At 38.2% G+C, this 15,992-nt stretch overlaps 1 protein-coding gene across 1 annotated transcript in view; it reads right to left on the bottom strand.

Moving 5' to 3' along the window:
- The window catches only part of arhgap46a (Rho GTPase activating protein 46a), a 40,758-nt gene that overhangs the window by 11,303 nt on the left and 13,463 nt on the right, over nt 1–15,992 (bottom strand). Inside the window, exon 3 of the mRNA XM_051122565.1 lies at nt 2,233–3,529. Within this exon, the coding sequence (XP_050978522.1) occupies nt 2,233–3,529 (1,297 nt within the window). The remainder of the gene's footprint in view (nt 1–2,232; nt 3,530–15,992) is intronic.

Consider the following 15,992-nt stretch of genomic DNA (forward strand, 5'->3'; position numbering starts at 1 on the left):
TCATTTAAATTAACAAAATACGTTGTATATTCCATGAATTATAAGCAAAACATTTTTCAGATTTTTTCCTGTATATCCACCCTCGTCTGCCAGTAATTTTGGGAATTAGCACACTGAAGTGCCAGTGTGGTGAAATGGCTTTTACACCAGGGAATGAGGTGACCTATGATGTCATCAGCTTATGGAACAATCCCCAGCAGGTAGCAAACCCCTATCGGCTGCACCATAGACACACAATTGGTCTGTACAGTGACCACGCCTATCCAGGACCCAACTGTCCTGTCTGTGTCAGCGATACTACCATATGGGCCACAGTAGCCATCCTTCCTGCTCAATAGGCATCGTGTTTTGCAGCTCCGCTACGTTCTGGCATTTCACTCATTACCATGGCAGACCACTGCTGGATTTGTATCAGAGGACAGCGGGAGGGGAAGAGGTGGGTGCAATGGGAGTAGATATCATCGTCTCTTTTTAAATAGGTAAAGAAAACATTAGCAACGATCAGCACCTGTACGTCTCAAAGCTTTAAAATAATCCCTTTCATGTTTCCAGAGCTGATCTGGATCGAAACCGAAGTAGTTAAGTCTTAAAGGCATTTGAGAAAGTACGGTCCTCTGGGCGCCTGGCTGTTAAACAATGCAGATAGAATTCATCACTGAGGGAGGACAGATTACAGCTTTGCTACGGGTCAGAGCGGCAGTGATCGTTCCTTTGAGTGATCATTGCCCTTAACTAGAATCATGTGCAGACGGGGAATTGCCTCTAACTTGCCTGACTGCAATGTTTAATACCCAAGAGAAAGATGTTGTTGCCTCATTGCGATTTATGATTTAGACTGAAATAACTGCAAGGCTGATATTTTACATCACTGTTATGCTATAATGGGTGGTGTAAGGTGTACATAATAATCTGTTTCTAATAAAGACCATGGGGAAAAAAAATCAGACAGGCATGAAAAACTTCAACCAAACCAAGCTCGCTCCCAACAGTCCCACATGGAGATTAAACAAATACGACGTCTGGTTTTTAATGATGCTGAAACTCAAGATCTCTGGAAAAAACACTATGCCAAAAGTTCATACACATATTTTATACGAGACTGCAAATCTCTATGAAATAACAAGGTAAAAGTTGCTCCCACAGAGGACGTGTAAATGTTAAGCTCATTATAAGAAAGTCATAGTTTACCGAAAGGTCGTCTGTAACATTTTACAATAAGATTAAATTTGCTAACATCAGTTAATGTTTTTAATTTTAAAATACACTATTGTTCATTGCTAATTCATTGTTAGTTTAACAATTAAACGGACAGTTCACCCAAAAATGTTTTGGATCCCATTTACTTGCATTTTCAGACAAACGGTTCAAAATATCTTTAAAAAATGCTGTAAAATTATTGTTGATTCATGAAACCCAATTAATGTTTAAGAATTGAACCTCATTGTAAAGTGTTAAAGGATTAGTTCACTTCCAGAATAAAAATTTTAATTTGCTCACCTCCATGTCATCCAAGATGTTTATGTCTTTCTTTCTTCAGTCGAAAAGGAAGTTTTTTGAGGAAAAAAATCCAGGATTTTTCTTTATATAGTGGATCCAGCGGGTTGAAGGTGCAGCTTTAAAGGACTGTACACAAACCCAGCCAAGAAATAAGTGTCTTATCTAGTGAAACTATCAGTCATTTTCTAAAAAAATAAAACTTCATATACTTTTTAACCAGAAATTCTCATCTTAAGGTAGGGTAGGGTACAAAACTCTCATCTCATTTCTCCTCCAACTTCAAAATCATTTAACAAAAATCATTTTTTTTTTGTTTTTTTTTTTGTAAATGGCATTTGACTTTCTTTGCATGTTCACTTTGTAAACACAGAGTCTTTTCCAACATGACTACATAATGCTGGAGGTCGAGCTAGTGCAAGACGAGCATTTGTGGTTAAAAAGTATATAAAAATTTTTTTTTTTTAGAAAATGACTGATTGTTTTGCTAGATAAGACTCTTATTCCTCGATTGGGATCATGTAAAGCCCTTTGAAGCTGCACTGAAACTGCAATTTGGACCCTCAAGCCGTTGGCTCCCATTGAAGTCCACTATATGGAGAAAAATCCTGTAATGTTCTCCTCAAAAATCTCAACTTCTTTTCAGACATGAACATGACATGGGGGTGAGTAAATTATGAAATGAACTAATTGTTTAACAAGCTGAAGGAATAATAAAACTGAACTTGTATGTAGTACCTGTGAAGGGGGTCCAGCAGTCTCAGGTGAGGACAAAGTCAGACTCTTCTCAAGCGTGTCCACCTTTTCATAAGTCCTCTTCTGACGTCCCGGAATCTCCAGAGGTGTGAACGCCATACTGGAATGGTTACTTGTCCTGCTAAGTGACCTGCTACAAGATGCAACGTCCTCCCTAGAGGAGCACCGTCCCACACTGTGTGTGCGCTGGGAGGAAGAGCTCTCCAGCATCTCTGAGTCCAGACTAGATTTGGTCTCCCGCATGGTGTTTGAGCGACTAACCACCTCCCTCATCTCTTCCATCAGACGCTCATTCAGCGCTGTGAGCTCCCCAGTGCTGCCCACGGACCCGGGTCGGCCTTGGGCCCCGGCACCCATCCTCCTCCTGCTTTTCCTCCGCAGACTGGGAGATGGTCCGGTTGAGTAACCGGAGTCTTGGTAGCTAACGGCGGGAGGTGGTGGTGTTGAATAGTCCTGAGATCCTTGGCTGCCCTGCCGGCTGTGGTGCACTTCCATGGCTCTGAGAACACTTGCTTCTAGGATCCTCCATGATTGTTTCTTCTCCAGACTGGCAGGCTCCTTCTGAAGCCCTCTTGTTGGAAGAAGCAGAGATTCGGAAGCTGAGGTCGGAGAGGGGCTGGGAGAGGGGATTGGTGAGGTGGAAAGAAGCCCTTGTTTAGGGTCTACATTCACCATGTGCTTGATGCACTCCAAACCTGCTGGACTATAGTCCGATGGGTTCCTCTGGTGTCTAGAGCTGTTGTGAGATTGACCCGGGTGCTGGAGAAGTTTCATCTTCTGCAGACTGTGTCTGGATGGTCCATTGTGTAGGTGAGCACCCTCAACTTCCATATCTACTGGAGGCTCGTCATAAATGGGGCAATCAGATGATGGATCATCATAGAAGCGCGCAGTTGCTCCATACTGAGGAGATACTGGCCTTGGTGAACTAGGCTGTGGCCGGAGAGATGCTGTTGAGTCCGCAGAGGTCACCAGGCAGAAGCTGCCATTGCTCGCCTTCCTCAAGTGGTGGGCCTGCCTTGAGTCTGCTGCTATTTTTCCTCCTGGTGTGGTTTTGTAAGCCTGTGGAGACAGCATGTAGCCTGAAACGGATTTGACACTGCCAGGATTGAGTGTGCAGGCACTATGCTCAGTGGCTTTGCTCTGTGGGAGATGAAGGGAAGCAGCTCCGCTGGTTCCTCTTGTCTGGCTTCTGCCAATGCTGTTGACCTTTACCAACATGGCGGCTTTGGATCCGGGAGAGGGCTGCCACCTCTGAGATGATTCTCTTTGCTCCTCCCTGTCATAAAAAGCAAAAAGAAATGCATTTTAGTTTGTCAATGCAATGCCAAAAATACAGAAAGAATTGAAAATGCCAAAACCAATCATTTTTATGACATCTTTAACAAGTCCAAAGCTGCAATCTTCATTGTTACCTTTATCATTCAGACAAGTCAAACTAAATTCCCAGCAATTTAAGAAAATAAGGGCCTGTTAAGAGTATAAAAATGTCTATTTAAACGCCCATAATACCATTGTCAGGAAGACAAAACCACGATTGTTCAGCTGAAATAGATTTTAAAGCACTACAATGTTTGAGTTTAAAAGTTTTGTGGTGAAAATGAGTGCAGTTCCTTTAATTGTTCTTGTTCGAGAGTTTGCCTACAACATGTTATTGTCACTAAGCCAATCTGCCGCTACTTGTAAACACAACAAGATCCACAACATCAGTAGTCCTAGACAGCGATTCATACTGAAGACACACTAAAAGCACTATTCCCAAAACAACATTTCATTACATGGCTTTCAAATTAAATGGTTAATTTACTCAATTTCCAAAATTAAACAATATATGACCCTGGACCACAAAACCAGTCATAAGTAGCATGGGTATATTTGTAGAAATAGCCAACGATATAATCTCTGGGTCAAAATGATACATTTTTATGCTCCATGAAGTCATTTTATAAATTTACTACCGTAAATATCAAAACTTAATTTTTGATTAGTAATATGCATTGCTAAAAACTTCATTTGGACAACTTTAAAGGCGATTTTCTCAATATTTAGATTTTTTTTGCACCCGCAGCTTCTAGATTTTCAAATAGTTGTATCTCGACCAAATATTGTCCTTTCCTAACAAACCATACATCAATGGAAATCTTATTTATTCAGCTTTCAGATGAATATCTAATCTCAGTTTCAAAAAATGTACCCTTATGACTGGTTTTGTAGTCCGGGGTCACATATAATATAACAATATTTGATAGTAATTTTCTGACAAATTAAAAAAATACGTAGTGAAAACTCAACAAAACTGATAAGTTTGAAAACAAAGTCAAACACATATAGATGATCCCTAATCATACAAACACTAAAAAGACATCAAGCAAAGACAGCATTAAATACTTCATTTACCTTTATTGTGTGAGGAGATGAACTTCTGTCCTATACTGAAAGTAAAATGTAAGGGATATGCTTTCACTAGGCTTTTATGTACTGGACACCACAGTAAAAACCCCCAAGAAATCCTCTGAATTAAGCGACCTCCTCTGGGGATTTCTACTGAGTCACTTCTCACATGAATACTTCCTCTTACACCTTTACATTCTATAAACGCAAACAAAACAGATGTACCTTACAAAACTGAAAAAGACGAAATAAGTGGTAAGAGTATGTTACGCAATAAGTACGTTTTGTCAGACAGTAGGTAAACTGCTGTGACTATCATAATCGCCTGCTGCATTTTGGAAACCACAAAGGGATATCGCTGGGGGGTGAGCACTTCCCTTCTCTTTCATCCGCTGAGGCATTTTCTTCCATTAGAATTGTTCCCTTTTCTTCTCGAATCATTTCTCACACATTTGAAGATAAACAACCGTTTGAGATGCCAGATAGGTACAGCATATAAGAACACTGGAAGTCAGCCATCTGGCTGAGCCCCAAGGCCATTGTAAAGACGGTGTGACGTGACAACACAACAATCAACAATGTTCAAAGTCTGTCACACTGATAGAGACACTTGACACCTGAAACACACAGAGTGCGAGTGTTTGGATGGTGTTGGTTTTCTCAAGGTGGTGACGGAGAGGACACTGCTGTAGGAATGTTAACCACCAATGAAAAGAATGTAAACAAAGTAGCAGCTCTTTCCTGTGAAATTCAGCCTTGGCATGACACAGTGACATTACATCCTCACAAGGTCATTTTGACAATACAGCAGAGTGATAAATATGATTTTAAACTGCTTAAATGTTGTAATGTAGATTTGGGTATCCAGGATGTGACACTGAACATCCAGGAGAGATGTTTATGTAAGGCTGTGGGATTCAATGTGCTGTTGTTTTATGAGTTTTGCCGATGTGAGCAAGCAGGCAGCTCAATTTCCTGCCACATTGAATGACCGTTAAAAGAGTTCAAAGGACAAACTACACAGCATAAAAAAACTAATTCTGATATAAATTTAGCACCAACTTTACTGCTGCACTTGTGAAATGTTCCTCATAAATGCAATCAATCTTTTAACATGCATAGATTTTGTCTCCTATGCTCACTAAGGCTGCATATTTGATCAAAAATACAGTCTAAAAAAACAGTAATGAGAAATATTATTACAATTCAAAAGAACTACTTTTATTTTAATACATTTTAAAATGTAATTTATTCCGGTGATGGCAAAACCGATTTTTAGCAATCTTTAAAAATCACTGTAATATGCTGATTTGGTGTTTGTTTATTTTTATAGCACTTATAGCTTTTCAAGCAGCGGAAACATTTCTTTTTTATTAAAATCACCATCATTGATATTGTGCTGCTAATTTTGTGGAAATCCTAATATATGTGTTTTGTCTTGATTCACGTCACGAGTTTCTCTTGTCATTTAACTAGTTTAAATAAAGGGATAGTTCACCCCAAAATGAAAATTCTGTCATTAATTACTCACCTTCATGTCGTTCCAAGTCTATAAGCCTTTTTTCACCTTCGGAACACAAATTACGATATTTTTGATTTCCAACCCTGCATAGACAAAAATGATGACTTCATTCAACAATTTTTTTCTCTTCTGACTGAAATTGTTGAATAAAGTTGTTATTGTTGTTTTGCGCACAAAAAATATTCTGGTAGCATCATAAAATTAAGGTTGAACCACTGTCGCATGGACTATTTTAATAATGTCCTTATTAACTTTCTGGGCCTTGAATTTGTCAGTTGCATTGGATCAGAAAGCACTCGGATTTCATCCAAAATATCTTAATTTGTGTTCCGAAGATGAACGAAGGTCTTACGGGTTTGGAACGACATGAGGATGAGTAATTAATGACAGAATTTTCATTTTGGGGTGAACTAACCCTTTTATAAATAATTTGAACACGGGAACATGGCTTGAATGAATAACATAATCGCAATAATTACAGTACATCATTTAACTTACACAGACATGGACAAAGACGCCAGTAAAACCTGTTTAAACATGTCCCCAGCCAACAGTGAGATTATACATTGCCTTGAAGCCTTTGGGTGAAACTAGACACATATTGATACCACCCTCTGACATTTAACTGATGTACAGCACATGCACAGGTGAGTCAAAACACTCTGTATTTACAGACTGTAAATACAGTTGTCAAAGATTTGTCAAAGATACAAACAAACTAAATAACTAAATTCTGTCTAACTTGTTTGCTTTCTGTCAAATCTACAGCTTTCTGTTCACTTTGCCCAAATAAAAATGAATAAAAACTACAGCAACCAAGACTTCCCTTTCTCTGACGCTAAAGCATGGCACCAACACATGACGTGTTGTGAACAGTATACGTACCCACAGTAGAAAAAAAGTACTGTGTGACCATGAATGCGCCAAAGAACAAAAACAAGTAAAATGAGAGCGGAAGAGAGAAACTGAGAGAGAGTGAGATTAGTCATGGGAGGCTGCTTTGGTTGGTATTAGACACAACGCTGGCATTCTAGCCACTGATCACTCAAAGGCGTCGGGCTTGTTTAAATAGCGGTACAATGCGTGGTTGTTAAGCGCCATGGCGATGGTTTTCTTACCCATAACATTCCATAGTAAGATCCTTGTGGGTAAAGAGTGTGAGAGCTGCTACCAAAAAGACTGAACCTATGAATCACAAAAGCAATGTCTTTTCAAAACTTAAGATAATTCTGCATTTTCCCTTGGTGAGATTATTTAGATCTTCCAGTACATATTATTTAGTCGTTAAACCTAATTACACAGATGACACCGCGTTTTATTACAGACGTGAAGAAAAAGGAGGCCTGCGTAACTAAAAAGAGAGTTAAAATCCTGTCGAGCCGCTTAGGATAATTTAATTTGGCAGCGAAGAAAATAAGGTTAACTAGTCAGGGAGGATCAATTTGTCCCAGGCCGTCTGGTGTCTAACAGTCCAAGCAGAACCAAAAGATTAGGAGTTTCGCGAGTGAAATGTGCCTAACCTCATTATGTTGGTGAACGCATTGGACTTTCCATCAGTATCGGAAAACACATCAAGACAATGCGTCCAAATCTCTTCCCCAGCAAAAGAGGAAAACTGAGATAATGGGCTATTTTCATCGTATGAACAGGAAGAGGAAATATGGCCTATAGCAAAAACATGAAACATGACTCAGAGTTGACATTCATCTTCTAAACAGATGTGAAAGACTAAGCAACATAAACATACACTCATACACACTACGGTTCAAAAGTTACTACGGTTAATGTTTTTATTTCATCAAAAACCCAGTAAAACAGTAATATTGTGAAATATTTGTACTATTATTTTACATTTTCTCATGAAAACAGAGTTCAAAAAGATCCTTGCTATAATACTTTACATGTATTAATTTTTTTAAATGACTCATTTGACTCAGACTTTGCTCAATGAAGCAAACCTGATATCTGCTGAGCTTTTGAGGACTCAGCTGTTTGTGGACAGCTGAACACCTCTCATTACTGAGCCAGCGAGTCTAGCTTCTTCACATACCGCACACGTGACTGGCCCATCCTCTCCTTCCACACCCTCAAAAGACGTGAGAACAACTTAAGCAGATAATTCAAATTATTAAGAGCAATAAAGCCAGACCACTAAAAGGGTGGGAATCTCTAGGGACGACAACAAGAGTGTGCAATATTTGGATTTACTCCGTAAATAATTAAGGTTAATTATTTTTTGCCACAGCAACACTTTTTGAAATATGCACACTTTATGTTTCACACCAAGCTAATGCTGCACACTCTCTGTAATCTCCAGAAAAGGCGGTCAAAGGGGGGCCGGCTCGGCATATGGACAATGAGATGGCTCTGGAATCTCAGCGCTAATCTACATCTGTTGATATGAAATCAGATAGCATGAGAATTCACAGCTCTGGTTACAGCTGTGAAAACCGCCTCTTCGCTCACGAACAGTGAACATACTGTACACAGCACAAGACCCGCAAGAGTGTGGCCAAAACATGTGGAAGTTAAGTTTTAAATACTTTTCCTCATTATAGATAATTGTAGATATGGTTGAGAAGTGAGTTGAGAGTCAACTAGATGAATACATAAAGAATCAAACCAAAAGGGTCGTTCTAGGTTTAGAGAAACACTAACGCTGGACCAGGCTTTTTGAGTTTCTCTGTGTTTAAAGTGGAGCCAGTGGATCAAGGCAGCAGTCTGTTCTCAATGTATTTTAAGCAACACCAAAGGCACGACTAAAATAAAACAAAAGACAGTTGAAATTGCTCTACTTTCATAGACGATCTGTGTTAGGCCACTAATCTAGTTTTCAGAGTTAAAAGACTGAGTAACACACAAAACGTGTGTGACGTGGAGTGCAAAAGATTTAACTGAGCAGCTTTGGTGTCTTTAAAGGAGACCTATTATGCTTTAATGCTAATAAGTTTCAGCTCAAAATATCCCACAGATCATTTATTGAAATTGCCTATTTTTAGTGGAAGCAGAAACACACTGTTTTCATGCATGTCTCTTTAAATGCAAATGAGCTGCTGCTCCCCGCCCCCTTTTCCAGAATAGGACCAAAGCCACTAGAAGGCAAGCCTGCAACCATTAGCCGAAAAAACGTAACGGCTAAAGCTAATGTTTCTGGTCTGGCAGTACGTGGCAAAGGAGACCAGAGGCCGTTTTTTAATGGATGTCAATGGAGGAGAGGGTTTACTCCGCTAAATAAACAGCTTTTTAGAGGAAATGGCAACAGCCTATCTGCTAATCTTTAACATGTTTTACACTAAACAATACTTTTGGATTGAACTATTTTTAGTTTACACCAAAAAAAAAGCTGTTTTAAGAAAAGTCACTGACTTTTTGCAACAGGTGGGATTCATCTTACGATGCTTCTCATTCATTCCTAAGGTATCCGTAAACGACAGATGAGTGTCACACAACTCTGAATGAAATTGAATGACGTCAAGGCTCTACTGTGATTGGTTATTAAGGGACACGTGATCCAAGTTAGCCGTTACGCTTTCTTCAATAGTAAGTAATACAGACCCTCTCATCTCCCGATAGTAAGACTATCTCTGATAGGACTGCACCTTTAGAGCTCGTAGCTCAGATACTCTGTTTGGGTTTGATTATCATGTCTATAGTGATGAAATCAAGCCACATTAGTTTAAACTTCTGATGTAGGGTTTACTGAGCGCACATATCCAAAGCATGCACACAGAAAGCCGCTGTCACAAGGCGTGTGAGTACAAAACTAAGTTCTCTTTCATGTCTTATTGCGCTTAAACTGTCAAATACACAGAAGTTTATGTTAAAAACATACATGAAATACAAAAACAGTCTGGATTTTCTGTGAACGTAAACAGCTGGAGAAGAAATCGCATGTGTATATTAGATCTGTGTGGCAACGGTGTAATATACAGTAAAGAAATCAATAATTCTACTGCTCTCTTGTCTCCTCTGAGGCTGGGACTCTAAATAGTGTTTTGTGCTTATCTGTGCAGCCAAATGCTAGCAGATTAATGCAGTTAATAACTAAGTTTAGACAGACAGACAAGCAGACAGACGGAAAGAGAGAGAGATTAAGTGTGTGAATTAGGGATGGGCGATAACGTATCGTTTGCGATATACCATTAAAACATTTCCCCATGATAAGAATTAGTCTTCCCGCGATAATAACGATAAAGTCTAGTTGTTGACATATTTCAGTGCGGAGTGACATGCTAAAGGCAGATGTGAAACTAGTATATCGCTAAATGAGGAGCTCCAATCTGGAACTGGTTTGGTCAAAACTGTCAAAAATCGGTCTGAACCTTGAATAACGTTAACTGTACTAGTAGCAAGTGTGTGATGCAGTTTTGCATGTGTTTGCACCTGTTTACAAACCTATTGTCCAACAAAGATATCATTTATTGGCATGTTTTTTCTCCTAATTAACTCAAACATAACATAGTCAAGTGTTTGACATAACCTTTTGTGATCAGCAGTGGTTTCATATCACAGAATGAGGCTGAAATCATACTATTTTATAGTATTACAAAGGCTATGTCTATTAGCAATGCATTATAAATATACTTTATCCTTATAAAAATAGCCAAGATTGCTTGAAGAACACAGACAAACCATATATTGTAGCAATTGTATGTTTATTGTCTTAAAGTTTCCTCAGTTTAAAATTCCTCTATCTGCATTTTATTCAGTTACAGCAATAACTGGATTACAGATTCCTGAAGCGTCGTCATATAGCATATGTTATAAAGCATATGTGGAGTTTCTGCGCAAGGGCGCCCCCTGGCTTCCGAATCAGAAAGAGCTTTATTGCCAAGGAAATCGTCTTAATGTTAGGAGCTTCCAGTACAGAAAGCACAAACAATTTAATTCACATTCCAGTGAATTAAACAGTCATTACATTACATGTGTACTCAGTAATGCTCACAACACCCTATTGTGAGCCTAAACAGGATTTCACTGAATTATCGTCATTGATATCATTGAATACGCAATAAATACCAGAAATTATTGTGATAAATTTTTAAGCCCATATCGCCCATCCCTCTCGGAGTCTGTACATCTCTCAAAATGTTCGGCAGGAGCATCTCTATGAATAGTGAAACTTAAAGTTAATTTTCTTCAGGAACAGCGCCTTTGTTATTTCGCTTGTGAGAAATGTCATGTAGTTTTCAAGTTGTGAGAGCAGCGCTAGCAACATTAGCGCGTATGCTAACATGTGTGCAAACTGAGAGTGGGAGAAACAGAGTATGTGCTTTCCGTACATAATAAAATGTAACTTTGTAGTAAAAATGGAAATAATCTGTCATTTTTATCCTATTGTTTACTGTATTTATTTATTTGGCCAGTGGCATTGTGGGTTTTGGTTATTTTGCTGTTTTAAAGGACCTTTGAAAAAACTGAAATCATGTGGTGAAGTGATATAGACATGTAATGCGGTCAAGAGCTGCCTGAAACACCATGTATTTTCCCGAAAAAAGTATAGAAAATAGTATAAAGTCCTGTTTAAGGAATCTTACAGCTCAATGTTCATGACCACTTAAAGGTAAAAGCATGAGACAGGCCAAATAATCTCTGAAATCTGAGATGCCCCCATAGCAATACTCCCTTAGGATATTAATGTTGACCTTTTCACTCTGAACATGAGCAATAAGCCTATAAAAAAAGTAAATAATTTATCTTTAAGGTCCTTCGCAATTTCAGCTGTTTATTAACTCCCAGACATCCTCAACCTGTGAGAACGACACAAGTGAAAGCATGAGCACATGACTGACATAAAACGTGCTTTCTCTTTTACAGCTTTCACTTTTGGTATCTAACCAAACGGTTACACAGCGGTTTTCAGCCTCTTCTGAGAAATCCCCGTAAATACCAACATCACAATGACATCTGTTATCTACACCATGGTATGCAACATCATTACAGTTATCTTCAACTCCATCCCTAAATCATTTCACTCATATCAATACTATTCAGATCTGACAGAAGTCCTTTAAAGCAAATCATTTGTCCAGAAAGAGACGGTTGGGTGTTAATTTAATGTCTTGGATCCCCCTCCAATTCAGGCTATGGGAAACCCTAACAGCTGGTCTTCAGGGATTTGTGTGCTTAACTAAAACCCTTGTCCTCCTATAGCAGCCACTCGGCCTGGGGTCCGCCTGCAGGACAAAAGAATTTCATGACCCCTTCACAACTTCCCCAGGTCATCCCTGGGTTACGTTACACCATTGCGTCACACCGCAAAGGAAGCACAGAGGTGTCCTCTAATCTCCAGTCTTCTCGCCATGGTAACCTACTAAACGGCTGAATGCTAGATAACACAGACACTGTTGAATAAACCCTTGTGATCTCTAGTGCAGATGTGGAAAAACTAAGCTTCCTGTTTCTCCACACTTAATAACCTTCACAGAAACACCCCCGTCCCAGCCAGCCATCCATCCGTCATTTAAACAGGATCACGTTGTATGTGTGTGTCAGTGTGTAAGTGTTTGTTTATACGGATCGGTTAGCATGTTTACAGAATTCTGACTAGAGTACTAGGCCGTACTATGACTGTGTCCTGTGATGACTACCAGATTTAGTACTTTGTTCGTCAATCAGGGGAAGCTGCTTGTACCACACACACCATATGATAACACAGATGGTGCTGTTTGGATCATTGTCAGGCTGATATTTTATGACCACTCCCTAGCTTTTATTTTTAGATGGACAAACAACAGAAATCGTTATTGGAGACTCCTTCCCTGTGAGGCATGAAACAATAACAACGAATGTGTCACAACAGATCAATAATAATTATACAGCAATTCAGCAAAATTACCTTGGTTTATTCTGGTGTAAGCAAACACAGACAGTAGGAGCCAAAATAGCCACTTTCCTTGGGTGGAATATACTTAAATAAGATGTTTTCAAGTCAGCTGGGGCTGGGCATATATATATATATATATATATATATATATATATATATATATATATATATATATATATATATATATATATATGTATGTATATATATATAAGAACTCCTACAGTAATACACACACACACACATTTATATTATGTGTGTGTGTGTGTGTGTGTGTGTGTGTACTTTTCAGCAGAGGAAACTTCTATAACCACTATAACCAAATGTATTTAATATGAGAATTTTAGTAAATAAACTAGAGATTCAACGTTTTTACTAAATATAGGGCCCTATGAAATCCGCTTTATTTATTTTTTTACATATTCTATTTAATTTTTTTCCAAATTCTGTGTTTTCCATTTTAATTTTTTCTGGATTCCATTTTTTTCTTTAGACTCTGTTTTAATGTTTACATTAAAAAATATTAATCCAAAAGCATGTCTCATTAATTGATATCAAGAAATGTATCAATTTAACAGCAATAATCAAAAGTTTAACCAAAATTACACTTTTAAGGCCCTATGAAATGTTTTATTTTTTTCTGAAATTCAGTTTTATTTTTACTAAATTCTGTGTTTTCCATTCATTTTCTGGATTCTGGATTTTAATGGCTTAAAATTATAAAAAATAATTTCTTATTATTTTATTATTTTCTATTTATATTATTATTACAGTCTTTTTTTTTCAGAAATACTGCATTTACATTTTTCTGGTAAATAAATTCTGGTAAATATTTTCTTATGATAAATATTCTTTATAAAATAATGTTTCAATAATAATTTTATTAGTAGTTGTACTGTCATTACATTAATATATTTCTGTTAGTTAAACAGAACTTTTATTTTGACAGGTTGCTGTGAAGACCTTTAAGTTTCTGTTTGTATATGGCAATAGCTTTTCTCAAAAGAAACAGTAAAATGCTCATGAAGTGAACAGTTCTAGAGATTATGACCATGTTCTCATGCACTGAGCTTCAGTATGTGTGTAATAAACTAATTTGCAATCTGCGCCATTCATTCACACAGAGACACACGGAACATGCAGGACTCATTTTTAAATAACATTTTTGCGTCAGCACTGATAGCCTTGTGGGCAGTGCGCCGACACAGCATCGATGCGCTCAGGGCATCCCGTGTTCGAATCCCAACTAGAGGACCTTTCCCGATCCTGCCCCCATCTCTCGGTCCCACTTCACTTCCTGTCACTTCTGATCTGTCCTTTCATAATAATAAATGGCAAAATGCCCCCTCAAAAAAACAGTATTTTTGCGGCCTAATATTCATGGACACTAGTCCATATTGCATTTTGATTTAAGTGTGCTGACCTACTTTTATACATCCAAAATTTGGCAAATTCTGTGACATTCCACATAAATTTCATTTTTACGACTGGATTCTGCGATTCTATCTGCCTTTTTTTAAACTGCAGAAATCATAGGGCCCTATAAATAATATAATTTTAACAATACAAACGATAAAGAGCAGCCTAATTTTGTGTTGCCAGCAAATACACTAGCGCTCAAAAGTTTGGGATCGGTAAGATTTATAATTTAAAATTATAAAGTCTCACCAAGGCTGTATTTGATAGAAAATATGGTAAAAAACAAACAAAAAAAACTGTAATATTATTGCAATTTCAAAGAACTCAATTTTAATATATTTTAAAATTTTAATTTATTTTGTGATAGCAAAGCTGAATTTTCGAATGCAAAAAAACTTTATCATCAGTGTTAAAAGCAGTTGTGCTGCTTTTTATTTTTGTGGAAACTGTGACATTTTTTTTCAAAATTATTTGATGAATTGTTCAAAAGAGTTCAAAAGAACAGCATTCATTTGAAATACTTTTTCAACCATGCTGAAAAAAGTATTTCTCAGAAATCTTTTGAGCAATAGTATATATCATGAATATTCAATGTATCTCCCAGCCCCACACACAACCCACAAAAGTTATTTGAAAACAACTAAGATATTATCATACTGCTAAATTGGGCACAATGCACTCCTAAAGCTATAGTTATGGTCTCTGATTCTCTCACACACAGCTGTCCATTGTTTTGGGTACATCGTATGACCTTTGAAAAATGTGAGTCATCCGTAAAGAGGCTTGGACGTGTGGGGTTCCCAAGAGAGACGTTCTGTTGCTTGAGAGGTTTGAAACACACTGGCGGCCAGGAGGTGGGAGATTAGTGGTTTGTTGCCCTTCTAGTTTTACCTAAAGGTCAAAAATTTTGTTGCCCTACTAGTTTTACAAAAAGGTTAAAAATGCTGGGCCTCCCAGAGACAGCAGTCATGCGTGTCTAAAGTGAAGAAAGTGGACAGTTCTTCATAACGCTCACCACTTACCAAGTAGCTCGTGCCACAGGCAGCCACAATATTTCAAAATCCAAAAAGCTACAGTGGGATCCTGCAGTAAAGATATTGGACTCCATTAACTCTTTTTCCATGGGTGGATTTGAAAGAACGAAGGCCCTGCTAAACATTTCCCTGAAATAGACAGAACCGCTGTATATGCTGGATAATGTATACCATGGCTTCAAGAGCGCTTTTCTTTGCGGGAAAAAGGGAAAGTCCAGTCACGTTCGAACCACAATGGTTTGGCTTTCCCTAGGCCCCGACCCCAGCAGCTTTCATCTGGTGGGCCCCAGAGATTGTTTTAGGAAAGAATGAATGGCCAAAGGATTGTAGTTGGGTACAGCACAAGGCACTAAAATAACACAGACACAGCCCAGTGCCAGGTGAAATAGAGCTGGCATGACTGGAATCTGGTTATGAAGGTGGTTTGATGGGTTTGGGAAGAAACAAGCTAACTCTCATAAAGCACTCCATAATAAGGGTTATGAGGAAATATCGACTTTTCACATTTGGCAGCAATTTATCTAAATGACTGCCTTACGAGCACATGATAAAC

This window comes from Labeo rohita, chromosome 11 (genome assembly GCF_022985175.1).
Source record: "Labeo rohita strain BAU-BD-2019 chromosome 11, IGBB_LRoh.1.0, whole genome shotgun sequence".
In the NCBI taxonomy this organism is placed as follows: domain Eukaryota; kingdom Metazoa; phylum Chordata; class Actinopteri; order Cypriniformes; family Cyprinidae; genus Labeo; species Labeo rohita.